The sequence below is a fragment of the Babylonia areolata genome, chromosome 16 (genome assembly GCF_041734735.1).
Source record: "Babylonia areolata isolate BAREFJ2019XMU chromosome 16, ASM4173473v1, whole genome shotgun sequence".
Lineage (NCBI taxonomy): Eukaryota > Metazoa > Mollusca > Gastropoda > Neogastropoda > Buccinidae > Babylonia > Babylonia areolata.
Window position 1 is genome coordinate 20,619,275 of NC_134891.1, and position 27,781 is coordinate 20,647,055.

A 27,781-nucleotide genomic window follows, 5' to 3' on the forward strand; every position below is an offset into this window, starting at 1 on the left:
GCGAGAAAACACGATTTCCGGTTCTGAAGCGACACTTCTCCTGTCAGGATGTTTTCGCTTTCCTGACAATCTTTTTTTTTCTGTTGTTTACACATCTGTACTTTCTAATGAGCGACATGGAGACACAGAGGTAAAATATTGGAGAGAGTGGGTGCCATTTATTGGATAGGGCCATTCAGTGTTTGTGAATGAAATTTAACGGGCCCGTTCATATTTAACTTTCTGGATTTATTGTTCGTCTGCTCTGTTGGAGCACTGGTTCAGAACAGTATTTACTGATTGATGTGTTGATTGCGCTTTTTAGAGCTTTAGCCTTCACCCTTTTGTTGACCTCAGTTGAAAGAAAACGTTTACATGTCAGTTCAGTATTCTCAAACTAGGATGATAGGCGCTGATGATGTAGTTAACCGTGCCGTGATGTCCATCACACCATGTGAATGAAATATAGCAGTGCTTCTTCCTGCATTTGCAAATGAATGTGTGTGTGTGTGTGTGTGTGTGTGATAAATAATATAAACATATAATATTGATAAGTACAGTAATTAGTATAAACTTTGTTCTGCAAGTCAGTTCCCAATTGCAGAGAGATAAATATATATATATAAAGAACACATTCATTTCATGCATGAAACACAATAAGTTGAATAACTTAGGAATAGTGACTTACTCAGTTACTGTTATATTTTAATGAGCTGTTGAGTGGCCCTCTCTGACAGGACATATATTTTTACATACTATAATGAGAATTAATTCTCAAATCCACATAATGCTGACAAAGCTGAGTTTACATGACATCATCACCTTCAGATTCAGATTTGCCAGTGCTGTGAAAGCACACTTGCAGCTGAATAACACTTATTACTGTGACAGATGGCATGTACACCATGGGAAGCATTTGTGAACCAAACATGATATGACTGAAAATATGCAAGGCCATTCACTTATATCCCTATACCAGCTATTACAGATCAGCACAACATGACTCATAAAATAAAAGATATGAACACATTAAAGGAAAACTGTTGTAGTTTAACTTAGCAGATCACAAACTTGTCACTCCAAAATTTACATGGCTATTACTATATTAGAAAGATTTGCAATGTATATTTGTGTCTGTGCGTGTGTCGTTGAAAAAGAGTATTTTCCATTTAGGAATTAGTTATTTAGTATTCAGTTTACTGCTTGTCGGTTCTGTGTCTTTACAGTTTACAACCATGTCAAACCAAATGAAAAGATAATTTGAATAGAAAATGGTCTTTTGTTAGAATTGAAAATGCAGCTTTATAGAGTTTGGGACAACTTCCCACCAACACAAAATTAACTCCAAACATTGTTCAGTTGCTTTGTAGGTTATCCACAGTGGAAGTTAAGTAAATATTCACTAATTCAGTATTATTATTATGATTTGGTTAAATGTCTAAAGCATGCAGTGGTCATTTTGTTGAACTTGATATATTTAAACACTTCTGCCCCCAGTATTCTGGAGTTATCTGTGGAATATGTTAGAGATTTTCCTCATTCAGAGTTTGCATTATAGCAACCAAGATTTACAAGTCTGAAGTCTGTCCAAGAGGAAGTAATATTGTTATTTTTCCATTACATCTAATGATCTACAATCTAGGTGTGGCAGGTTACACAATCTCTGTTTTTGCACATGTTTCCCTATTCAGGATGCCAAATCACAAGTAGATGAAATCCTGCAATGGCACTTTTTTCGTATACTTTTTTTTCTAATTTTGGATATGTTACTGATACAATTAAAATAACCCAAGGGATAGATAGCAAACACTTCATTATTGAAAAAATGATGGAAACTACTGCTGACTCGGCTTCTTTCGATCATATGCTGGCAGTCTATGCCTATAACAACTGTAACAATGTACATTGTTCAAGTTTTCAGGAGTATGAAATTTGAAGAAACCATGGAAGAATTTTTTTGATCCCCTGTTTTTTTGGTGTTTTTTTTTTTCAAATATGATCTCTCAGGAATAGGAGTGAAGATCTATCCGCATTTCTCTCAATGAAATTGGAAGAATCCAACTTAAAACTTTTCAAGACTATTGCTGTAATACTGTGCATGGAATATGGTTGACACTGTATATTTTCAAATTTTGTGACCTAGTGTTCACAGACTTTTAGAGACAGATCGGACTGGTAATCTTGTGGATCTTTCTTTGGTTGAAAAATTCTTAAAATGTTTGTTGCTGGGGTTTGAAAAACACCTAAAATAATGTGTTATTCTATCAGTGTTGTTTTTTTTTCTATCAAAATATTTGTGAAGACATAAAATGATAATTGCAGGAATTGAAGAAATTGTTTGATGTCAGTTTTACTTTTAGGCTTGTGTGGAATAGGGAAATGGTGTCCGTCTTTTTTTCTCATGACCAGACACACCTCATCACACTTCATGCTAATAAAGCATAACACTTGGAAGAAACATGAAGTATGTTTGTTTTGTTTATTTTTTAACATAAATTGTAAAAAATAAAAAAATTAAATAAAAAAAATCTAAAAACACAAAATTAACAGAAACTGGCAAGATTGATGCCCCATAAATCAAAAATTATCTCTTACTCAAATACTGTGAAACCTGCTGTCTGGAGTGTAGTTGGCTTCAGGGAAAGCGAACATTGCTGAATTTACACTGATTCAAATAAAATCATATGATTTAGCTTGTGACTGATCAGTATTGTTTATTAGACTGATTACAGTGACTGATTAGTCATTACTTTGATGAAATGCAATTTTTCCTGAAGTGCTACTGGTAAACATTTTAAAGCAGCTGACCTACATGGCATCAGTAATGTTTTGTCAAGTTTCAGTTGCCAGGGACACCATTTTTCCAGATCTGCGTTAAACGTTTAGCGAAAAGTGCCCTCATCTAGTGATCTACCTGGAAGTGATGCAGGTGGAAAAAACAACAACTATGTTTGACTGTAGTACAAAGAATTAGCATTTATGGTAAACAATGGTTAGCCTTTTTTTTTTTTATAGGAATGAACCCAAACTTTGTACCACAATGGAAGCAAAAGTTTACTTATCGAGAGATTTTCCTTTTGTCCATAGCTTTAGTTAAAAAAAAAAAAAAAAAAAAAAAAAAAAAAGTATACACCACTCTTCATGCCACATCCACACATAAAGCCAGTTAAAAGAGCTATAACTGTGTACTTCTCTGTGCATGTTTCTTTAGGAATACACTATTATATGTTATAAAATGTAATCATAGCATTTGAAAAACTTATCTTTAAGTTTAAACATGACATTTAACACAGTGATCCACTGAACATGGCATATTTTTGACAGGAAATACATTTGCTCAATACCTGATTTTGTTTGGCAACAGATCATTACAAACTCTGTGACAGTCAGAAGAGAAGACATGACCTGAAAAATCTGAAGGAATTAAAATTAGTAGTATGAATGATTGTGAACAACAGCTCAAGAAAGAAGAGAGATGCTTAGTCTGTTTAATTTTACTTCCCTGTTCAGCTGTGTTTTGTGCTGATTTTATTGTGTCCTTTGTTGGTATTCAGCAGTCTAACATCAGAGGCTTAATTGAAATGAAATCATATTAACAAATGCAGTTATGTTTAGATGGAAATGATAATGCTATATAAGTACAGTATTGTGAGAAATGAAATCATATTAACAAATGCAGTTATGTTTGGATGGAAATGATAATGTTATATAAGTACAGTATTGTGAGGAGTGTATGCGGTGAAAGTACTACTTGCTGTTAAAAGGTGAAGCCAGGTATTCATAACTATCAAGTCTGAGAAAGATTTAAGATATGCAGATTGAATAATTTGAACTATGATGATGAGATAAAATTAAAACTAAAGGGTAGATTTATGTGAAAGATGTGAGAAAGAAAAATTGAAAACTTTACATAGTTATGAATCAGCTGTCAACTTCAAAGTTCATAGCACATGTACTATGGGAAATCTGGTTTGATTTGAAAAAAAGGAAGAAAGAAAAAGATTTATGAAACAAAGTTATCATTGGTAATTGTTGATCTTATTGACCTGTGTGATTTAGAATGCTGATATTAAATCATCCAATGTGATTTAGAATATTAACATGAATCATTGATCAGGTGACAAGTATTGGCGAAATTGACATTTATTTCTTTAAGTTTAGATATGTGATAGAGTTGAAATCGTGATCTGTTCATTTAATTTTTGCAGTTTCTTTGTTTCAGCATTTATACAACTTGGGATTTCAAGTGCCACTGCGGATAAAATAAATAGATATTTACTTAGATAAAAATAATTTTTATCATTATGATTAATTTGTGTCTTCTAACTAATTTCTAACTTTCCAGTGAGCTGAAGAAGCTGAGTGACGAAAACCTTGCCAAGCAGCCAGATGAAGTGTTTGACATAATTTGTAAAATAGGAAGAGGGTAAGATGCAAGTCTTGGGTGTTTGACTGTGGTTCGTCAAGACTTTGCCTGCCTGCGCATTGTGCTGCTGTCAGCTTGGTTTTTAATTTCCTTTTGTTTCAGTTTGGCTTTCTGTAGACTTTGAAAAACCAGACGTTTACCCATTGAAAGAGCTTGTAGTGCAATGTTTTTGGGTTTTTTTAATGCTGAAATATTTTTTTTAGTGTGAAATTTGTGTGTTCTAAAGAAGAGTATAACAGATGGGAAGGGAAAAAAAAATCTTTTTTGGGGGGGAAAGAGAGGGGGGTGGGGGGGGGGGGATAGATTTGAACAAGTTTATGAGCTTCATTTTTTATCACTAATTTCAGATAACATTAAGACCTTTTTGGAGCATTGTGAGAAAACTTAATAATTTACTGATACTTTTATTGACAGTGAATCAAAATCTTCAAATATGTATAGGTGTATAAGGACATCATCAGATGGGACAAATGTCTGGCTTTTCATTCCAGGAGATTGTGCTTGGTGAACAGTTTTGCTGTCTTCAGAGAGGAGCTTTGTTATGGCAGAAACCTTTTTTTTTTCTCTCTCTGTCTCTCTCTGTCACGTCTGTGATGATGCTTGTTTTTTTGTTTTTGTTTTCATTTTCTTATCATTGCACACAGTTTTCCATTCATTACAACTTTAGTTTGAAGTTTTTAGTTTTTTTCTTGCTTTTCTTTGGAGTTAATTTGTTTCCAGTTTGATAAACAAAAACCCCAAGAAAAAGGAAAAATAGAACAGGAATCAAAATTTTGTTAAGCCTTGTAATAATTATATCTGCTGTTTCTGATGACTCCTTGATCATCATTAAGTGGCTTAAGTTTCCTCCAGCATTTGTAGATCCATGAAAACAGTAAATTTTAAACTATAATATTCTCATTTCTCCACTGTAGTTAGTATTTGTCCTTTTTCCCCCCACTATCTCCCTTTATCCTCAAATTCACAAATAAACAAACTGACCACTCAGATGTTTCTTTATAAAACTATAAGAAAGTATTAAATCACAATTGTATTAGCTGTTTTATTACTAAATATTGTTGAAGTGTCAATGATTGTATCACTGAAAAATAATTGTTTTATTTTCAAAATGATGTTGAAGTATTTATGATGTGTAATGCTCCATTGAAAAGTTTTCTGTCAGCTTCTTCCTTAGGATTCATGCCTGAGAAATCTGACCTTGTGCATTATGTTGCATTGTGCATTGCATGAAAGATCTGTGTGAATCTCCACTTTTTTGTGTTGTCAGTATTGTCAGAGACATTTATTTGATAACAGCTGTTTCAGTACTGTGCACTGTACAGTGGAATCTAGCACTTTTAATTAACATGATTGTCAGAAATACAGCAATGTTCAGTGAGTGGAAAGGGTAATTGGTAAAGAAAGAGAGCAGTCATCTTCTGATTCATTAGTGCTGTTAAAAGGTCTTTGAAAACTTAGTTGGGTTTTCTTTTTTTTAGTGTTTTATATTTTATTTTAGAACTTGACATGTAAAAAGTAGGTGAGAGTGCAGTTGCAAGTATTTCAAACATGTAATAACCTGGTGTTCTGTTGTCTGTGTGTTTGTGTGTGTGTGTATAAATGTGTGTCTATATCTGTGGTACACTTTAACATTGTCATTTTCGCTGGAAATACCTTGTCTGCCAGTATCAAAATTGGATTGAATGTTGTGGGGAAAAATATCTTCACAGTCATACCAATAATAAGTTATAAGTTTTTTGGATGAAGTTTTTTTTTTGGTCAGAATCATGATGAGTTATTTCACAAATGATCCAGATCCAGAAGATGACAGTGGCTTCAGATATGTATGAACAGAATACTTTTTGTAAGCAGTTGATACAATATGTTTCTCGACTTGATTCCACTGTTCAGTGCACATGTTCATAGTGTATGATTGATTTATCTTCTTTTGTTTTCTCTTCTCTCGTTCTTTGCAGTTAATGATTTGCAGTTTTGCTGCAGCAGAAGCAATAGAGCAACACACACACACAGTGCCACTTTTTGTTTCCTTGCCTCCCCCACCTTTTTTTCCTCCCCCTCCATTCAACTGGTGCTTTCTTTATTGGTGGGCATGCTTGTTTGAGATGGTCTGCTTGCATTTTGTTTTCCTGTGCTAGAAATGACAATGAGATATGGCGCCTAAGTGAGGAAAGCTTAACCCGGCCCCCAGAAGAAGTCTTCGACATTTTGGGAAAGTTGGGCGAAGGGTAAGGAGAAGACCGTGCTGGCCAGTTTTCTGGTCCTGTCGCTGTTGACAGTTGTTTAGTCTGTTTATTTATTTATTTATTTATTTATTTATTTTAAAAGAAATGGAAAAAAGAAAGGATAACGAAGTACATGTATTTTTGTTGTATTTTGATTTTTGTTGAATTGCATGTTTTGTGGTGGTATCCAGTGTGGTGATATGAAAGTGCATGTTAATTGTGTTGTTGTTTTTTTATGTTGAATTGCTGGTGTTGATTTATTCATTTATTTATTTGATTTTCTTTTTTTGTATCAGTGTTTGGAAAGAGAAATTGTAGTTGCACTGTGGCTGTGGAAGTATCTTTTCTTCTGGAAGGCAGTTGTTGTTTTTAATATAATGTGCATGGGGGAACTTGGGTTTTGGTGCTTTTATATGTACTCCGTGTCACGCCAGCCATTTATATGGTTTGGCTGACTAAGTAGCATAATTAATGTTAATCGTATGTTTCACCCTGTATTTTTTCCTTTTATTATTAAAAACAGTGATACTAGGCCACAATGTGATGTGTATTTATATCGAATATTATTGAGTTCAACATTTAGATTTAATGCTTTTTTGTGATCATGGTGCTGACATTTTTCTTTTTCTTGTTTTTTTTTTTATACAGTAATTTGGAAACAATGATAAATATAAAGCATAAATGATTATTGGTAACATTGGAAGAAAGGGTTATTTAGAAACTGATGAATATAAAGATGATTTCAGAAAATGAAGAAAGCCACAAGAAAACAAGAAAAGAGCGTAGAACACGTAGAAAGCATACACACACACACACACACACACACTCTCTCTCTCTCTCTCTCTCTCTCTCTCTCTCTCTCTCTCACACACACACACACACACACACACAGAGAAAAGAATGAAATATGTCCTTAGAGTTAGACTAGCTTGCAATTCATGCCACAAACACCACCACCACCACCAACACCCCATTCCTTCTCTATGATGAATAGTGAGACAGGGAGCAGTTTATTTATGTATTGTACAGTCAGAACATAATTTGTCAAATATTGCAATTGAAAAAAAGAAAAAAAGAAGAAAAAAAAACGCTTTTGAATTTATTTTGAAAGACGTCTGTTTTGCATTGCAAAGTTCTGATATAAAACTTAAAAGAGATAGTGCGATACCACTCCTGTTCAGACCCTTTGATAGATATTAACCATATGTATGTGTGTGTGTGTGAGAGAGAAGAGGGAAAGAGAGAGGTATTGACATATCTATATTTAAAGTAAACTGTATGGTAAAAGATCAACAACACTGTTTTGCAGTAGCAGGTCGCCTTTATGTAAAGTGTATTCATGTTGTAGAGTCAGTTATAACGACATCGTGACTGTATTCTTTTATTTGATTCTGGGCAATTCCTAGTTGTAAATGTGTTTAAAGTAAACCGTAAGTGTTCACTCACTGACTACTTTGGAAATCCATCTTTTCACTGCAGGCTGCTGCACTCTTTATTGTACTATAACTTTCAGCTCTTGCACTTGGCTGGCTTTTCTTTTTAAAAACAGATTAACTCCTGTCGTATGTAGTATAGTTAGGGTTTATACTTTACCCAATATACCGCTATTAGCATGCTGTTTGAAAAATAAGTAGTACTTAGTGATTGTGCGATATGCTTTCTCTCTCTCTCTCTCTGTCTGTATCTCTCTCTCTCTCTCTCTCTCTCTCTCTCTCTCAGTCTTTGTCTTTTTCTCTCTAATTTCTTTCCTCTTATCGTTTGTCGTTTTCTTTGAACCTCTATTGGTGTTTGTGCTGTGTGTCTGCGCATGTGAGGGCATGCATGTTTATGTGGTGTGTACAAGTAAAACATGTTTGTTGACAACTGTCAGCAGCACCACCAGATAACATGTTTTATGTTCACACCATGGCAAAGGTAACAGAATTTGAAGAGTGTACATTATCACTGCTGTCTCTTTAACGTCTTATGGTTACTGTTAGCATTTACATTATCAGACTAATGTGAAGAACAGTGCATCTGTTCCATTTGTAATAACATAATATTCATTTGTTTTAGGTTCCTTGACTTCAAGCAACTGATTATGAAGATTTTTGTAACTTTTTTGTGTGTGAATCTGAGATTAAATACTGAAATAGTATAAAAATAACATCATGCATATTTATTCCCTCAACCGTTTCAGAATATTTTGAACACAACCACAGTAATTCTACAGAGCGAAAGTTGATTAACTGATTTTTTGGCGTGTGTATACCTGTGATTCAGAAGAACATTTATTACTGTTATTTTGTTTTGTTATTTTTTCCTTGGATCCTTTATGATCCTGGAACATTTTTCTTCTCTCTCTGTTTTTTTTTTTTTGTTTTTGTTTTGTTTTGGGTTTTTTTTTCTGTTGTCCCAGACAGCTACTTAGGAAAGTGATGGACTATGAATTTTGGTTTACATGTGTAAGCAATTTAATTCTATGTAACAACCCTGTGTTTTGGTTGTGTGAGTGCAAGTGTGTGTCTGTGTCTATGTCTGTGGTAGACTTCAGGATATTAATTTTCTCTGGAAATATGTTGTCATTTGACACCAAAATAGCTTAGAAAGTTTTTTTTAAAAAAAGAAGTTTTTTCCAACACAGTATATAAAGACAATGCACTTGTTTCCTGTGATGATTGAAGCACGATGATGAGTGGTGTCTCTCTAAATATTAGAAACCTTGGGGAGACTGTCACTGCCATTGCCAAGACAGCTGAAGAGAACTATCCTTATGAGTCGAAACACTCGGGTCTTGTCGAAACACAACAAAGAGAGATTCATTGGATTTTTATATATATTTTTCATTGAAGAGTTTCAATGAGAACAATTTTAACGACAAGAAGGGATTACATTTTCTGCCTCAGTCTCAGCCAGTCATAAGACAGATATAAACTGACCAGTGGCAGAGTCTATTCCTGTAGTTTTCTCAGCTTCTCACTCTGCTTCAGTCTTGACCACGAACAGAGTTCCATGCAAGGAGTTAAAGTAAACAGACGTTCTGTGAAAGGATGTTGCTTGATTTGGAAGGACCCTGGTTTCTTTGTTATTATGGGTTTTTTTTTTTAAAGGTTAAAGGTCTTGTAGCCATTTGTGTCCATTGTGGCTGTGAATTCACTGTGTCTAGGCTCTAGGGCGTGGCATTAGAAGGCAGGGCCAAGTCTTCTCCTGCCGTTTTGTCATTCTCCGACTGAAGTCAGTTACCCATTCACACCTGTGTGGATTGAGGAAAATCAGATCAGAGTCACCATGCTGGAACGTGGCCTCCAGACCTGATCACTGGTTAGCACTTGATCAGAGATCCTGCATTTTGCTGACTCTGCCACTGAGGCCTCTATTTAGTAAAATGTTATAAACAACAACAACAAAACCCAGCAAACACACACACACATGTACAGAAGGCAGCTTTTCTCCAGATCCTGCACAATGAAGGTACTGTGTATGGTTGTGGTTGCCTGCTTTGCTGTTTTCTCCACTTGAGTGAAGATCACCTTACAACAGTCCCTGCGAACCCTTCAGTATGGAAGACTGACGCGGAGATCACCTTTCAACTGTCTGTACCAGCCCTTCAGTTTTGACAACAGACACACTCTTTACATTCACAGGTGCAAAAGTGGAGCAGATGTTAAAACTTAACTCACCATGAAAAGGGAGCTGGGAAAGCCACAGAATTCTGGACTGTTTTTGACTCACTTGTGTAAACAAAGTGAGTCTATGTTTTAACCCGGTTGTCTGTGTCTGTGTGTATGTCTGTGTGTCCGTGGTAAACTTTAACATTGACATTTTCTCTGCAAATACTTTGTCAGTTGACACCAAATTAGGCATAAAAATAGGAAAAATTCAGTTCTTTCCAGTCATCTTGTTTAAAACAATATTGCACCTCTGGGATGGGCACAAAAAAATAAAAAAGTAAGCCTAATTATATGCAAACTGCATTTACTGTTATATTTATATTTTTTGTATTCTCTAAACTTGGCACTTTGATCTGATATTCTGACACAACAACAAGAGCAGTCATTAATATCATTTTTTTTGTTCAAACAGGAACTTCTTTTGCTAAGCATGGAATTTTTATTTTATTTGCAAACGTTTTGGTGCAGAGAGTAAACAAGGGAAATTACTCTGTAATTAATGCCAGGGGACTTAATTTGCCACAAGTGAGTCTTGAAGGCCTTGCCTCTCTTGTTTTGCCCTTTTTTTTTTTCATACCTTCTTTTCCCCTCGCTATTACATTTGAGGAGTTGACAATGCTGCTTTAGAGATAGATTTAGGTTTGGGATTTGGGATTATATGGAAATCAGTTCAGGTTCATGTCTGTGCAGCAGGGCTGTAATCTGGACTTCCGTTCATTTTGAATTTCATGCTCAACCAGGCCTGAGAGATACAGACATACACAGTGTTGTTCAGGAAATTTGAGCAAATTGTAAACGAGAGACGCATATGAGAAACGGATGACACAATACTGTGTAGTCTTGGTCTTTCCCTTGAAGCCCATAGCACACTTCAGCTTCGAGGAACCAGCCAAGGATGGAAAAATTCTGTGATCATAAATATACTTCTACTGTGGATCAAACCTTTATCCTCCCAGTCATTAGTGACATTTATTTTTTCTTAACTGTTTGTCCAGACCGCACCAAAATTATGGGGGGATATGAAGTGTTTCATCTTTGTGCTTTAACTCATTAAATCCTGCACCTGAGCATCGGCGTCAAAATTTGTCTCATTAAGATGTTTTCATGTTTCTGCGTATGCATAAACCTCAAAGAAAGGGAACTAATTTCTACAGTATTTCCAAATGAGTGCCACATAATTTGGAGAAAAACAGGCAATTTCCATGGGTTTACTGTGGCTGGGCTATAAACTCCCCAGGATTAAGAAGTTTGTTTTTAAGAGATTTGCTGGTGGTTAAGTACGGTTTATTCATTTACAAGGAAGTGCGAGTGTTTGTATTTGTATTTCTTTTTATCACAACAGATTTCTCTGTGTGAAATTTGGGCTGCTCTCCCTAGGGAGAGCGCATCGCTATACTACAGCGCCACCCTTTTTTTTTGGTATTTTTTCCTGCGTGCAGTTCTGTTTCTTTTTCCTATTGAAGTGGATTTTTCTACAGAATTTTGCCAGGAACAACCCTTTTGTTGCCGTGGGTTCTTTTACATGTGCTAAGTGCATGCTGCACATGGGACCTCGGTTTATCATCTCATCCGAATGACTAGCGTGCAGACCACCACTCAAGGTCTAGTGGAGGGGGAGAAAATATTGGCGGCTGAGCCATGATTCAAACCAGCACACTCAGATTCTCTCGCTTCCTTTTCTTTTCTTTTTTCTTGTTATGTGTACTGAATTCAGGGAAGACAATCCCATATAGGAAACAGGATGTGTGTGTGTGGTTTAACTTGTTTTTGTTGTTAAGTGTATTGAATTGAAGAAGAAAAAGCCCATGTGTGGTACATGATGTGTGTGTGTATGGTATAACTGATATTATTATTATTACTTTATATATATATATATATATATATATATATATATATATATTACATGTGCTGAATTGAAGAAAGAAAAGCCCTTGTGTAAGCATGAGGGGTGTGTGTGTGTGTGGTGTAACCATGTATTGGTTGTTATATATAGATATACAAAAATACATACAGATAAATATAATTTTTGTTTTTGTTTTTTGTTTGTTAAATGTCCTGAATTGAAGAAGGAAAAGCCTGTTTATAAAACATGATGTGTGTAAGTGTGTGTGTGTGTGTGTATGTGTGTGTGTGATATAACTATTGCTATTTAAAAAGATCTTTTTTTCTAAGCCTCCTGCATGAAACGTGACGTATGTGGTGGCCCAGGTCGTATGGCAGCGTGTTCAAGTCGCTGCACAAGGAGACAGGGCAGGTGCTTGCCATCAAACAGGTGCCTGTGGACACTGATCTCCAGGAGATCATCAAGGAGATCTCCATCATGCAGCAGTGCGACAGCAAGTACATCGTCAAGTACTACGGCAGCTACTTCAAGAACACAGACCTCTGGGTGAGTGAATGAATGAATGATATGGATACTTACATAGCACCTATCCTCCGTTGGAGTCCAAGCTCAAAGCTCTTTACAATCTTGGGGTTATTTGCACAACAGGCTGCTTACCTGGGTAGAAAGCCGCCGACTGACAGCTGCCATTGGGCACTCATCTTTCGTTTCTTGTGAGCCCACATAGCTCGTTGTTGCTAACTTGTAATGATTGGAAGAGCACAGTGTGAGCCTGCATAGCTTGTTGTTGCTAACTTGTAATGATTGAAAGAGCACAGTGTGAACCCACGTAGCTTGTTCTAACTTGTAATGATTGGAAGAGCACAATGCAAGCCAACATAGCTTGTTGCTATCTTTCTTTCCTAAAGGCGGCGGTCACTTGGCTCTACCTGGGTAGGCAGCCAGTTGCACAAATGACTCCATGTTTGTAAAGCACTTAGAGCTTGGTCTCTGACCGAGGATTGGTGCTATGCTGTTATCAGTAATAATAATGATAATGGTAATGATGATAATAATAATCATAACTCATTTTTAGTTGAATGCTGCGGTCAAATGATGCAGTTTGGCTTTGTGACAAGTTATGACACTTTTTGAAAAAAAAAAATCAACATTTGTACAGGTCAAAGCAGCATGGAAACAGTCACCTGCCTTGGGAGAACAGCCAGAATTTCACACAAATGCAGTACAACCAATGCAATGCAATACAATACAATGCAATACAATGTAATGCAACACATCACAATACAATACACTGCATTGCAATACAATGTAATGCAACACATCACAATACAATACACTGCATTGCAATACAATACAATACAGTCTTGTGGTGTTGTGTGTTGACAGATTGTGATGGAGTATTGTGGAGCAGGGTCTGTCTCTGACATCATGAGGTTACGTAATAAAACGGTCAGTTCATCACCTTTGTGCTTTGCTTGACTGGAACGGGAATGTGCTGAAATGTGTGTGTGTGTGTGTGAGTTTGACTGTGTAGGAGAGTTAGTATGTGAGTGTTTGTGGTTTCATCCACAGAAAAGCCTAGTCAGACAACTTTGGTTTTAATTAAGAAATAAAATGTCATGTTTTGGGGGATGAAAATAACAGTAGTGTTCTCAGTTCATTATTTCTCCTTTTCTGAGCATATCAATAGGTGAATAAGCATGTATAAGCTAAAAATAAAAATAAAAATTAAAAAAGGAAGAAGCAAAATGAGCATTGAATGCATGTCTATGTTTGTAGAATGCAAGTATATGAACATACTGAAGTATTTTCCAGTGATTTTTTTATTTATCATTTCATTTCTTTTCTGATGTAAAAAAAAAAAAAAAAAAAAAAAAAGAAGTATGAATCAGGAAAAATTGTCCACAGCTCTGCCACTTTCAACATGTTTTACCTTCACATTTGGATTGTTGGTAATCAAACTCAGACACTTTGTTTCATGTCTTGTTAGATTATTGATTTTGATTAAGTATTTTCTGATCTCAGAAATAAGTTTTTGTGACATGCTTTGTGATTCTCTCTGTGTGTGTGTGCCTGTGCCTGTATGTGTTTGTGTGTGTGTGTGTGTGTGTCTGTCTCTCTGTCTGTGCACTTGTTTTTGTGCCTGTGTGTGTGTGTGTGTGTGTGTGTGTGTGTGTGTGTGTGTGTGTGTGTGTGTGTGTGTGTGACTCTGTAAGTGTGTGTGACTGTGTGCTTATAATATGTATGTGACTGTGTATGCAAGTGTGACTCTGTGTGTGTGTGTGTGTGTGTGTGTGTGTGTGACTGTATACCTGTGTTTATATGTATGTGACTGTGTGTGTGTGTGACTCTCTGTGTATGTGTGTGTAAGTGTGACTGTATGTGTGTGTAACTGTGTGCTTGTGTTTATGTGTATATGACTGAGTGTGTATGTGTGTGTGTGTGTATGAGTCTCTCTCTCCTCCTCTGACTCTCTCTCTCTCTGTCTTGTGATTATGTAGAATTCATTTTTTTTGTTTTTGCCTTGAGGGCAGATTGTAAATAAGCGTGTTTTCTTATTTCACTGTGTGTGTGTGTGTGCTTCGATATGTGTGTGTGCCTATGTGTGTGTATGACTCTGTGTGTGTGTGGCTGTGACCAGCTGGTGGAGCGGGAAATAGCGACGATCCTGTACTACACCCTGAAGGGTCTGGAGTACCTGCACTCGCGCCGCAAGATCCACAGAGACATCAAGGCCGGTAACATCCTGTTGAACAATGAGGGACATGCCAAGCTGGCCGACTTTGGGGTTGCTGGTCAGCTCACGGTCAGTCGCTTCACTCACACAACTCACATCATAACGATAGTATGATGATATTAGTAATGATACTAGTCATAGCAGTGATAATAATAAGAATGATAATATTATTATTGATGATATTAGTGATAGTGATAATAATAATAGTGATGATGATAATGATAATTATGTGCATTTATATTGTGCTTATATTTGCAGCTCCAAGCGCATTTAACAGTACTTGTTCGAATAATGATGATCATAATAATAATAATGTGCATTTATATAGTACTTACTCTGCGGGTGAAAGCGCATTTAACAACACATGTGATATGAATAAGGTACAGAAATATGACAACGATGTTGAGATACAGACTGGCTAAAAGTAGTATTTTATAAACATTGTAAAATCACTCACAACTCACAGACCCCTCTCTCACCTCACCCTCACACATCCATGTTGACACGTCAGTGCTCACACACACCCACACCCACCCACATCCCCGACACACACATACATACACACACACACACTGTATCCTTGAATTTAGTAATACAGGTTCATGAAATTTTGGAAATTTTCAGCATTTGCCCCATGTGGATGCCATGTATTTATGATGTGTGTGTGTGTGTGTTTTAGGATACTATGGCAAAGCGCAACACTGTGATAGGCACACCTTACTGGATGGCCCCTGAAGTGATACAGGAGATTGGCTACGATTGTGTGGCTGATATATGGAGCTTAGGTTAGTGGGTTTGTATGTGTGTGTGTGTGTGTGTTTGTTTCAGTGTGTGTGTGTGTGTGTGTGTGTGTGTTCTTCATTTTACACTTCACTACATTGCACTACACCACACCACACTACACTACACCATACCACACCAAACCACTGCACTACACTGAACCACACCACTCCACACCACACCACACCACTCCACACCACACTACTCCATTCCACTCCACAACACTACACTACACCACAATACTACACCACACCACAATACTACACCACACCACACCACACCACACCACAACACTACACTTCATAAAACCACTACACAACACTACACACTACCACATTACACTACACCACACCACACCGCACAACACTACACCATGCTACACCACACCACACCACTATACTTCACTTCACTTCAGTCATTCACTCCTGCACTGTGTAAGGAGGATATACCATGATATAATCAGCATGGATACTGTTCTGCATGCAGGGATCACAGCCCTGGAAATGGCGGAAGGCAAGCCGCCTTACGGAGACATCCACCCTATGAGGGTAAGTCCTTGGCCCCTTGAGTGACCAGTGATGGAAATTTCCGCCCCCTTCCAGTGTGCAAAAAAAGTGCCTCATGATGGAAAATCTGTCCCCTTCCGGTTTGCAAAAAAAAGTGCCCCATAATGGAAATTTCCGTCCCCTTCCAGTGTGCAAAATAGTGCCCCATGATGGAAATTTCCGTCCCCTTCCAGTGTGCAAAATAGTGCCCCATGATGGAAATTTCCATCCCCTTCCGGTTTGCAAAAAAAAAAGCCCCATGATGGAAATTTCCTGTCCCGGTTTGGAAAAAAAAAAAAAAGTGCCCCATGATGGAAATTTCCATCCCCTTCCAGTGTGCAAAAAAAAAGTGCCCCATGATGGAAATTTCCGTCCCCTTCCAGTGTGCAAAAAAAAAAAAAGCACCATGATGGAAATTTCCATCCCCTTCCGGTTTGCAAAAAAAGTGCCCCATGATGGAAATTTCCATCCCCTTCCAGTGTGCAAAAAAAAAGTGCCCCATGATGGAAATTTCCATCCCCTTCCAGTGTGCAAAAAAAAGTGCCCCATGATGGAAATTTCCATCCCCTTCCGGTTTGCAAAAAAAAAAGTGCCCCATGATGGAAATTTGTCCCCTTCCAGTGTGCAAAAAAAGCCCCATGATGGAAATTTCCTGTCCCCTTCCAGTGTGCAAAAAAGTGCCCCAGGACAGAAATTTCCTTCCATATCATTGATGGGATTTTCTTAATGCAAAGTCATTGGATTTATGTGAAACTGATACAGTTGGATAGTGTGTTTATTTTCCTTTCAGAAAAGTATGTTTATTTATACTTTTGCTTTAGTAGTTTGCATGCTAGATTTTTTTTTCGTTTTTTTTTTTTTTTTTTTTTTTTTCCAAGTTATTACCCCATGACCCAAACAGTTGTCACTGAGCATAGAATAGACTTGTCACTGAAAGGTTTAGCTGAAAGTTGTTGCTTCTACCACTGACAGGTGTGTGTAGAAAAGGAGACAGGGGAGGAAAAGAGTTGGAAGGGACGTGTGGGAATGACGGAGTCATGCTGTGTGGGTTGGTGGGGTTGGGAGTGTATTATATGAGTGACTGCACGTTGCATCATAATGTGAGTATTAAAGTATTTGATTTTGGAGTGAATAGCTTTTTTTTTTTTTTTTTTTTTTTTTTGGTCTTGGGGGAGGGGTGGGGTGGTTTGTGCAGTGAAGGGGGGGGGGCAAGTGGGGTTGAGGGCACAGGAGGAAGGGGAAGATGGTTCTTTTGGGTGGGGTACATGGAGGAGTTTGTGGGTAGGAGTTTGTGGGTAGTTTGTGCCAGTACCATTATTGTTATTTTGGTTATTATTTTTATTCTTATCAGTGTTATTATTATTACTACCATTATTGTACTGTCGTTATTTTATCTGTGTGATGATGATGATTATCATTGTTGTTGTCATTATTATTATTATTGCTTTTTTTTTATTGTTATCACCACCATCATCATTATCATTATCATCATTATTAAAAATGTTGGCAGGCCATCTTCATGATCCCGACCAAACCTCCACCGTCATTCAGACAACCAGATAAATGGTCCACGGAGTTCATTGACTTTGTCTCCAAGTGTCTGGTGAAAAACCCTGAAAACAGAGCCACTGCTGTTGAATTGTTAGAGGTGAGAGCTGCTCTGTCAGTTGCTTCGATTGGAAATGACGATGAGCTGCATTTTGTTATGTGTTACCCAGCATTGACTCATTTGAGAGAAACGTAATATGCTCAGCAGCTCTGCGTTAGCTGTGCTTGACTATGTGTGTATACATATGTATGTGTACATAACTACATGCATGTATATGAATGTGTACTGTGTGTGTGTGTGTTAATGTAAGTTTGTGCCTGCCTATGTGTGCGTATGTGTTAGGGTAGCTGTTACTTACACATGTATGTTAAAATGTATGTATGCAGTGTGTGTGTGTGTGTATGTGTGTGTGTGTAGTCACATTTTTGTGTGTGTATGTAACATAGATATAATGTTTTATGTTAACAAAAGCGTTTTTGTAAAGCACCTAGAGCAGATTTCTGGATAGTGTGCTATATAAGTATCCGTTATTATTATTATTAAGGATATACGAAAAAACTTAGCCGTATGGAGAGCACAGGACAGGAGTCATAATGGCTGCCGGAAAAAGAGGGCGTTAGCCAGCGGGACAAAGGGGAGGTTACCTACTTCCGGGAGGTTATCGGCCGTAGTTTCATTTTCTCCGCATAGGCGGATAGTAGTTTGCACAGGCAGGAATGTCAGACCCCTACCGGAGTCTGCATTAGTTGGGTCACGGTAAGTATGTTATTTAAACGTAATTTTAAATAGAAAATTTCCTTTATTAAGGATATAGTCCACTAAAAAAATTTTACATGTATCGTAGTCAGCTGCTGTTATGTTTACTGATGGCTTTTCAGAATGAAAATTTTATGAGGAATTTTTCAGTTTTATTATGCAAGGCGTAGGACTCCTTCAGCTGCTGAGCATATTACGTTTGTTATTTAAATGTTATTTAAATCTATGTACTGTTTTGTTGTATTTTGTGTACCCCTTGGTTTGTGTGCTTCTGATATCTTGTGACTTGATGGCAAAGGATAGGTTGTGTGCACTGTATAGTAATGATTCTTTGTGACTTGATGGCAAAGAGGATAGGTTTGTGTGCACTTGATATTTTGTGACTTGGTGGCAAAGAGGATAGGTTTGTGTGCACTTGATATTTTGTGACTTGGTGGCAAAGAGGATAGTTTTGTGTGCACTTGATACTTTGTGACTTGATGGCAAAGGCTTGATTTGTGTGCGCTTGATACTTTGTGACTTGGTAGCGAAAAGGATAGGTTTGTGTGCACTTGATACTTTGTGACTTGGTGGCAAAGAGGATAGGTTTGTGTGCACTTGATACTTTGTGACTTGGTGGCAAAGAGAATAGGTTTGTGTGCACTTCATTCTTTTTGATTTGATGGCAAAGGGTAGGTTGTGTGCACTCGATACTTTGTGACTTCTGTCAAAGAGTAGGTTTGTGTGCACCTGATGTTTTGTGACTTGGTGGCAAAGGATAGGTTTGTGTGCACTCAATACTTTATGACTTATGTCAAAGAGTAGGTTTGTGTGCACCTGGTGTTTTGTGAATTGATGGCAAAGGGTAGGTTTGTGCGCACTTGGTAATTTGGTTACACTCGGGGAGTAAGCAGGCTTCATACATTCTTCCAAACCCTGTGATTTCTGAGGTTTTATATCAACTTGATGAAGGAATGAATAATGAAACATCTCAGTACTGCAGAAGGTGTCTTTAGCTAATCTGATGTCTGTTCCACAGAATGATTTCACATGAGAACTAAATCCTTTCTGTGTTGTGATGGTTGCAGCATGATTTCATCAAAAAGGCGGAGTCGTGTGAGATACTGCAGGAGATGATCAGAGAAGCCAAAGAGATCCAGGAGATGCAGAACCAGGCACTCTCCAATGGGGACGAGTCGGTAAGGATAAGAAAGAAAGAAATTGTATTGTGATGGAAATAATGTTTTTATTTATGACTCTGCATACCCTTTCTGTTTCTGTGTAAATAATAAATAATAATAATAATGATATAGCGCTGAATCTTGTGCATAGACAAATCTAAGTGCTTTCGCACCAGTCACTCTCACGCACGCATAACTCTAAAACTGGAGAAACTAAAGACAAAGAAGAGGCAGGGAAGAGAGGCTATTTTGGGAAGAGGTGGGTTTTAAGGCCAGACTTCAAAGAGCTGAGTGTGGAGACTTGACGAAGCGAAAGAGGAAGTTCGTTCCAATTGCAAGGTCCAGAGACCGAGAAAGAACGGCGGCCAACAGCCGAGAGTTTGAATCTGGGTATGCATAAGTGGAGTGGATCCGAAGCTGATCGTAGTGAGCGAGATGGAGTGTAGAGGTGAAGGCAGCCACAGAGATAGGAAGGGGCTGATTTGTGAATACACTCGTAGCATAGAGTGCTGATCTTGTACTTTATTTGATGTGAGACAGGGAGCCAGTGGAGATGTGTGCGCAAATAGTGGAGTTTGCTTTTAACATGAAATTTAGGGGAAGAGAGAAATCTACCTGTGTTGAACGAATGTTTTTCTAACTAGCAAGAAGAGGAAGAAACTTGTGTTTGTTATGGATACTTATATAGTGCCTATCCTTGGTCAGAGACCAAGCTCTAAGTGCTTTACAAACACTGAGTCATTTGCACAACAGGCTGTCTACCTAGGAAGAGCCAACTGAGAGATGATTATGGGCGCTCATCATTCACTTCCTGTGTCGTTCAGTCAGGTTTCAGTCATGCATACACACACTCATGCTCACTCAGACTTGTAAATTTTTACGTTTTTGACCATGGAGTGTGGAGTGATGGCCTAGAGGTAACGCGTCCGCCTAGGAAGTGAGAGAATCTGAGCACACTGGTTCAAATCACGGCTCACCCGCCGATATTTTCTCCCCCTCCACTAGACCTTGAGTAGTGGTCTGGACGCTAGTCATTCGGATGAGACGAAAAACCGAGGTCCCGTGTGCAGCATGCACTTAGCGCACGTAAAAGAACCCATGGCAAGAAAAGGGTTCCTGGCAAAATTCTGTAGAAAAAATCCACTTCGATAGGAAAAACAAATAAAACTGCACGCAGGAAAAAATACAAAAAAATGGGTGGCGCTATAGTATAGCGACGCGCTCTCCCTGGGGAGAGCAGCCCAAATTTCACACAGAGAAATCTGTTGTGATAAAATATTTTCAAATACAAATACAAATTTGTTTATTACCCGACTTTGCTGAGAAACCACGCGATGAAGCAGGAATGTGAAATTTGCTTGTGTCCGTCAGGTTGCTGTGCTATCCATACTTGTGTAAACTAGACTTTAATGTATTGGGCTTTATATTTTCTGAGATTTTTTTCCCCATTATCAGTAAATCAGTCTGTACCAGGTTGTTCTTTTTACTAAACATACACTGTGCACACAGTTACTGAGCCTGTCAGAAAAGATTTATTGTGGGCGAAAAATGAAGACTGAGAAATATTACCATGTCCTGCTGCTGGGATGCAAAGAATTAAGTCTCACAAAACATGGTAGTGTTTGGGGACAGTGAAATAACACCATAATGATTTTCACACAAGGGCACACTTAAGTGTGTGCACTACAAGCACATGTGCATGCACACACATGATTGCACATACACACGTGTACATACTTAACTGCCAACTCTTACAAGTTGTTTGGGAATTTTATCCACTGTAAAAAAAATAATCTCAGTTAAAAACAAAATGTTCTGTGTGAGGAGCAGCACTTCAGCATCAAACCATGTGGACCACCAAACTACAGACTTTTGACACGTGTGGCCAGATTTTGTTGTGTACACGCGTGTAACCATGGTGATACAAAGATGTAAATGCAAGTTTTAATTTTCAAAAATTCAAAAGGATATGTAAAATGCCCTCTTTCATCTTCACTTCCCCTTCCCCAACATTCATGTAGCATACACACATATGCACATGCACATAAATGCATGCACAGAGTTGCCAGCTGCTATGTTTTGAGCAGAATTGGTTGCATAATTGCAACACTGTTATGCTCATGTAGAAAATGCTGTGGTCATATAAAGAAAAACATTTTCTACACCCCTTCCCCAATTTGAAGATGGACACTCTCATGGTTTACCCAGTAATGTCTCAGCCAGTGACTGTTTACGTTTAACATTTCCAGCCAGTCGCAACAAACGTCTCACTGAACACATGTTCGACAAAAGATGAATCACCATTGTGCCATTGGAAGTGCTGCTAAACAAACGTCTCACTGAACACATGTTCGACAAAAGATGAATCACCATTGTGCCATTGGAAGTGCTGCGACACTAAGTGTTTTTATTTTTTTCAGCCACCTAGCTATTTCACTACAAGAACTCAGTGCAGGGGACCATTCTGGAAAGTTATTTTGGCAAATGTTTCTGATGAGCAACACCAATAGACTATACACTGCGAGACTGAAGACAACGACAATAGTGAAATGTCTGGCGCAACACTCTGCGCACATTTGTGGGGGGGTTGTTGTGGTTGAAAATATATTGGTGTGCTACCGAGAAATGGCATTTGTCACTGACACTTTGTCCAAAATGTTGTTGACAGGTTTTGTTGGTGAATGGCGGGTCTGCATGGGAACTTTGGACAAACATATTGTTTGTTTCAGAGACATGTTGTGGACTGACATTCTAAAATGTGTGTTGCAGGGAGAGGATGACGACAAAGACGGAACAATGGTGAAGAAGACAGATGAGCCTGATGGTACCATGAAGGCACAGAGCGAAGGTATGGAGAGAGAGTGAATAGCTCGTTTTCCCCAATGTCAGTTAGCTTGAGAAATGTTCTCTTCTGGTATGTCATGATTTATGTGTTGACATGTTATTTATGATAATAATGACAGTATATTTACATAGTGCTTTCAAACCTCAGAGTGTTTTTCAGCATATCAGTAAGACACAAAGCGCACAAGAACACGCACACACACGCGTGCACATACACACACACACAAACACACTCACACATACGCGCGTGCACAAGCATGCATGCACACACACACACACAGTTATGCACTCACACGCATGAAAGAAATAGATGTGATGGGCACAATAGCTGAGTGGTTAAAGCGTTGGACTTTCTATCTGAGGGTCACAGGTTCGAATCTCGGTGACGGTGCCTGGTGGGTAAAGGGTGGAGATTTTTCTGATCTGTCATGTTATATTTGAGGTTCACTGGTACCGAAGACCGACGATACACTAGTGGTGAATAGTGCAGCATTTCTCACTGTGATCATATTTCAGGTACACTGGTACCCGAGACAGACGGTACACTGGTGGTGAATAGTGCAGCATTTCTCACTGTGATCATATTTCAGGTACACTGGTACCCGAGACAGACGGTACACTGGTGGTGAATAGTGCAGCAGCTCTCACTGTGGTCATATTTCAGGTACACTGGTACCGGAGACAGACGGTACACTGGTGGTGAATAGTGCAGCAGCTCTCACTGTGGTCATATTTCAGGTACACTGGTACCAGAGACATACGGTACACTGGTGGTGAATAGTGCAGCAGCTCTCACTGTGGTCATATTTCAGGTACACTGGTGCCGAGACAGACGGTACACTGGTGGTGAATAGTGCAGCAGCCCTCTTCTGGTACCAGAGACAGACGGTACACTGGTGGTGAATAGTGCAGCAGCTCTCACTGTGGTCATATTTCAGGTACACTGGTACCAGAGACAGACAGTACACTGGTGGTGAATAGTGCAGCAGCTCTCACTGTGATCATATTTCAGGTACACTGGTACCAGAGACAGACGGTACACTGGTGGTGAATAGTGCAGCAGCTCTCACTGTGGTCATACTTCAGGCACACTGGTACCGGAGACAGACGGTACACTGGTGGTGAATAGTGCAGCAGCTCTCACTGTGATCATATTTCAGGTACACTGGTACCCAAGACAGACGGTACACTGGTGGTGAATAGTGCAGCAGCTCTCACTGTGGTCATATTTCAGGTACACTGGTAGCGAAGACAGATGGTACACTGGTGGTGAATAGTGCAGCAGCTCTCACTGTGATCATATTTCAGGTACACTGGTACCGGAGACAGACGGTACACTGGTGGTGAATAGTGCAGCAGCTCTCACTGTGGTGCAGATTTCAGGTACACTGGTACCCGAGACAGACGGTACACGGTGGTGAATAGTGCAGCAGCTCTCACTGTGATCATATTTCAGGTACACTGGTACCGGAGACAGACGGTACACTGGTGGTGAATAGTGCAGCAGCTCTCACTGTGGTCATATTTCAGGTACACTGGTAGCGAAGACAGACGGTACACTGGTGGTGAATAGTGCAGCAGCTCTCACTGTGGTCATATTTCAGGTACACTGGTACCCGAGATGGACGGTACACTGGTGGTGAACAGTGCAGCCAGCACTCTCCAGTCTGAGCTTGGAACGATGGTGATCAACCAGGATTCCGAAGAGGAGGAGGAGGAGGAAGATGACGGCACGATGAAACGTAAGTGGACTGTTTCCACTTTTCTCTGATCACAGGTTACCTGTGTACAGTCTTGAGGATGGTCGTTAGGAGGTGACCAGCAGTGGGCTCCAGACCAGGGGTGTGCTCACTCAGTCTCCATCTGATAAAGTGTTTGCACTTCGTTCAGGCTTGTAGCTTAGCCACGTAAGCAGTATCTTTCTTTGAGCAGGTCTTGCTTGTGTTAGTGTGTGTCACACAAATGTAGATAGCTGGTGAAGTATGTTAGCAAAAGAGATGGTCAAAAGAATGGCCATGAATGATTTATGTAATTCGTCAATTTTTTCTTTCATGTAGAGTGCCCTGAGCTCTTAGAAAGAAAGGGCGCTATGTAAATGTACATTATTGTAATTATTATTATGTGCCAGGCACCCCCAAAACAAAGTGTGTTCAGGCATGGCAGGATTGCTGCGCTCTGCCTAGGTAGGCAGCCTGTTGTGCAAATGACCTCAACTTTGTAAAGTGCTTAGAGCTTGGTCTCTGACCGAGGATAGGCGCTGTATAAGTATCTATATCAGTGACACCATGTTTGTAAAGCACTCAGAGCGTGGTCTCTGACTGAGGATATCGCTGTATAAGTATCCGTATCATTGACACTGTGTTAGTAAAGCACTTAGAGCTTGGTCTCTGACGGACGATAGGTGCTGTATAAGTATCTATATCAGTGACTCCATGTTTGCAAAGCACTTAGAGCTTGGTCTCTGACGGATGATAGGCACTGTATAAGTATCCATATCAATGACACTGTGTTTGTAAAGTGCCTAGAGCTTGGTCTCTGACGGACGATAGGTGCTGTATAAGTATCCATATCAATGACACTGTGTTTGTAAAGTGCCTAGAGCTTGGTCTCTGACGGACGATAGGTGCTGTATAAGTATCTATATCATCATCATCATCCATGGTCCCGGGTTCGAATCATGGTGATGGCGCCTGGTGGGTGAAGGATGGAAATTTTTACAATCTCCCAGGTCAACATACGTGCAGACCTGCTAGTGCCTGAACCCCCTTCGTGTGTAAACGCATGCAGAAGATCAAGTACGCACGTTAAAGATCCTGTAATCCATGTCAGCGTTCGGTGGGTTATGGAAACAAGAACATAACCAGCATGCACACCCCCGAAAGCGGATTGTGGCTGCCTACATGGCGGGGTAAAAACGGTCATGCACGTAAAAACCCACTCGTGTGCATACGAGTGAACGTGGGAGTTGCAGCCCACGAACGCAGAAGAAGAAGAAGAAGATCATCATCATCATCATGCTGTGTGTCCAGGTCACAGCACGGCGACGGGCGGAAAGGAGAAGTACCGGCCGGCCTACCTGGACCACTTTGAGAAGAAGGAGCAGGAGGACAAGGCCCGGGTGTCCAACAAGGCCCAGCCCGTGTCCGCCAACCCCGCCCCCCAGCAGGCCCCACAGCAACAGCAGCAGCCCCCGCAGCAGCAGCAGCCCCCGCCCAAACAGGTCACCCCCCCACACCACTTCCAGAGGTCCTTCCTGGACGGCGATTTTGAATTTGTGAGTTGTGATCCATCGTTTCCTTGGGTCTTTCATTTTGATGGGGATTTTGAATTTGTGAGTTGTGATCGTTACCTTGGGTCTTTCATTTTGATGGGGATTTTGAATTTGTGAGTTGTGATCGTTACCTTGGGTCTTTCATTTTGATGGGGATTTTGAATTTGTGAGTTGTGATCGTTACCTTGGGTCTTTCATTTTGATGGGGATTTTGAATTTGTGAGTTGTGATAGTTACCTTGGGTCTTTCATTTTGATGGGGATTTTGAATTTGTGAGTTGTGGTCATTTCCTTGGGTCTTTTATTTTGATGGGGATTTTGAATTTGTGAGTTGTGATCATTTCCTTGGGTCTTTTATTTTGATGGGGATTTTGAATTTGTAAGTTGTGGTCGTTACCTTCGGTCTTTCATTTTGATGGGGATTTTGAATTTGTGAGTTGTGATTGTTTCCTGGGTCTTTCATTTTGATGGGGATTTTGAATTTGTGAGTTGTGATTGTTTCCTGGGTCTTTTATCAACAGTGATTTTGATTTTGTGAGTTCTGATAATTTTTTGTGTCTTTCATTGATGGGGATTATGAATTTGTGAGTTACGCTATAATGATATAATATTTTACATAAAAAAAGATTGTTTTCTGAAGTTGTGCTCCTTTTGTATTTGTACTTGTGTGTATGTGGTTTGTTTCAGTGTGCTTTTAGATGTCAGAGGAAAGTAGTAATGAGCAGTAGGTGTCATTGTGGTTTATATCTGTTTGCTTTTAGATGTCAGATTTTTTTATTTTTTTATTTTATTTTTATAAATCATCCTTATGCTACTCTATGCTCATGTATGTTGTGAATTTCTTTTTCTCTTTATTCCATACAGTTACGGACCTTGGCATACGAGGAGTTAGAACAGCGTCTGGCCGACCTTGACCCTGAGATGGAGCGAGAGATTGAGGAACTGCGGGCGCGCTATCAGGCTAAGCGGCAACCGATTCAGGACGCTATTGACGCCAAGAGGAAAAGACAGCAGAATTTTTAAAGGAAACAAGAACGGTGTTGCCAGCAAGAATGTGATAGTGGACAGGCTGAAAATTGGGTAGGAGACAATGGAACGGCAGAGAAAGAACATGAAAGAAGTTTCCTGTGTGTGTTTCTCTTGAAGCCTTTCAATAGGAGACAACAGAAAGTGGAGAAAGAACATGAAAAAAGTTTCCTGTGTATTGACTTAGTATGTTTCCCAGTGTTGAATGATTCCTGTCGACGTTTGTGTGTGCATGGGTAGACATGTATCGATTCTGTAAGAGAGTTCCTGTGTTGAATTACCTTTGGAACCTTAGCATTCAGTGAAGCAATGCCTTTGTTAAACTAGTCGGTCATGTCTCGTTGACATCAACACGCACATTTCAGGCCATGTTTTTGTTACGTTGTCTTATGCATAAAACAACACCATCATGCATGTTCGAGATCATACTTTTGTTATACTGTCTTATGCATAGAAGTCTTTTATTATTTGTCTTATTCCGAAAAGTACACTTGTTTGAGCTGATGTCTTCCATATAAGTTGCATATTTGTTGATATTTGTGGAGAGAATGTTATCTTTATTCTCCAACTATTTTTTTTTTATGTGTTTTTTCATATTCGCAGAATGTGTTCTGATATTATGTTATTAACTTCAGAGAAATTATTCATACATTTGGTTCCCATATATTTTATATACTGTAGCTTATGGACTACAAGATACTTTTAATTCCTCCTCAACAAACTGCAAAGAAGATAAAAGTGATTTATTAATGCACTCATATTTAATACCTCTGCTGGTGCAATAGAACCCCCCCCCCAAAAAAACAACCAACCCAAAACAGTAGCAGAAACATAAAACATTAAAGAGGATGCCAACACATTGGCATCTTCACCTCTCTGTGATGATAATACTGCCCATGATCACGATCAGAACGTTGAACCACTGCCATAGGATACTTAACATGTTTGAATGTGTTTAAAGGGAAAGCAGATGACTGCAGCCAGTGAGAAGGGA

At 39.0% G+C, this 27,781-nt stretch overlaps 1 protein-coding gene across 3 annotated transcripts; it reads left to right on the forward strand.

The window, feature by feature from the left end:
* The first annotated feature begins 27 nt into the window (after window positions 1–27).
* LOC143291226 (serine/threonine-protein kinase 3-like) lies at window positions 28–27,594 on the forward strand. Of its 3 annotated transcripts, XM_076600995.1 has the most exons (14): window positions 31–130; window positions 4,325–4,405; window positions 6,541–6,630; window positions 12,486–12,666; window positions 13,507–13,569; window positions 14,762–14,926; window positions 15,537–15,642; window positions 16,124–16,185; window positions 17,693–17,830; window positions 19,555–19,665; window positions 22,417–22,495; window positions 24,096–24,233; window positions 25,521–25,765; window positions 26,626–27,594. In XM_076600995.1, the coding sequence occupies exons 1-14, from the start codon at window positions 108–110 to the stop codon at window positions 26,782–26,784; spliced, it is 1,641 nt and encodes a 546-aa protein (XP_076457110.1). In that variant the 5' UTR covers window positions 31–107; the 3' UTR covers window positions 26,785–27,594. The 3 variants fall into 3 exon arrangements, with proteins under 3 accessions (XP_076457111.1, XP_076457110.1, XP_076457112.1); XM_076600996.1 differs by lacking the exon at window positions 4,325–4,405 and having other exon boundaries at window positions 28–130; XM_076600997.1 differs by lacking the exon at window positions 6,541–6,630.
* Window positions 27,595–27,781: the final 187 nt, after the last annotated feature.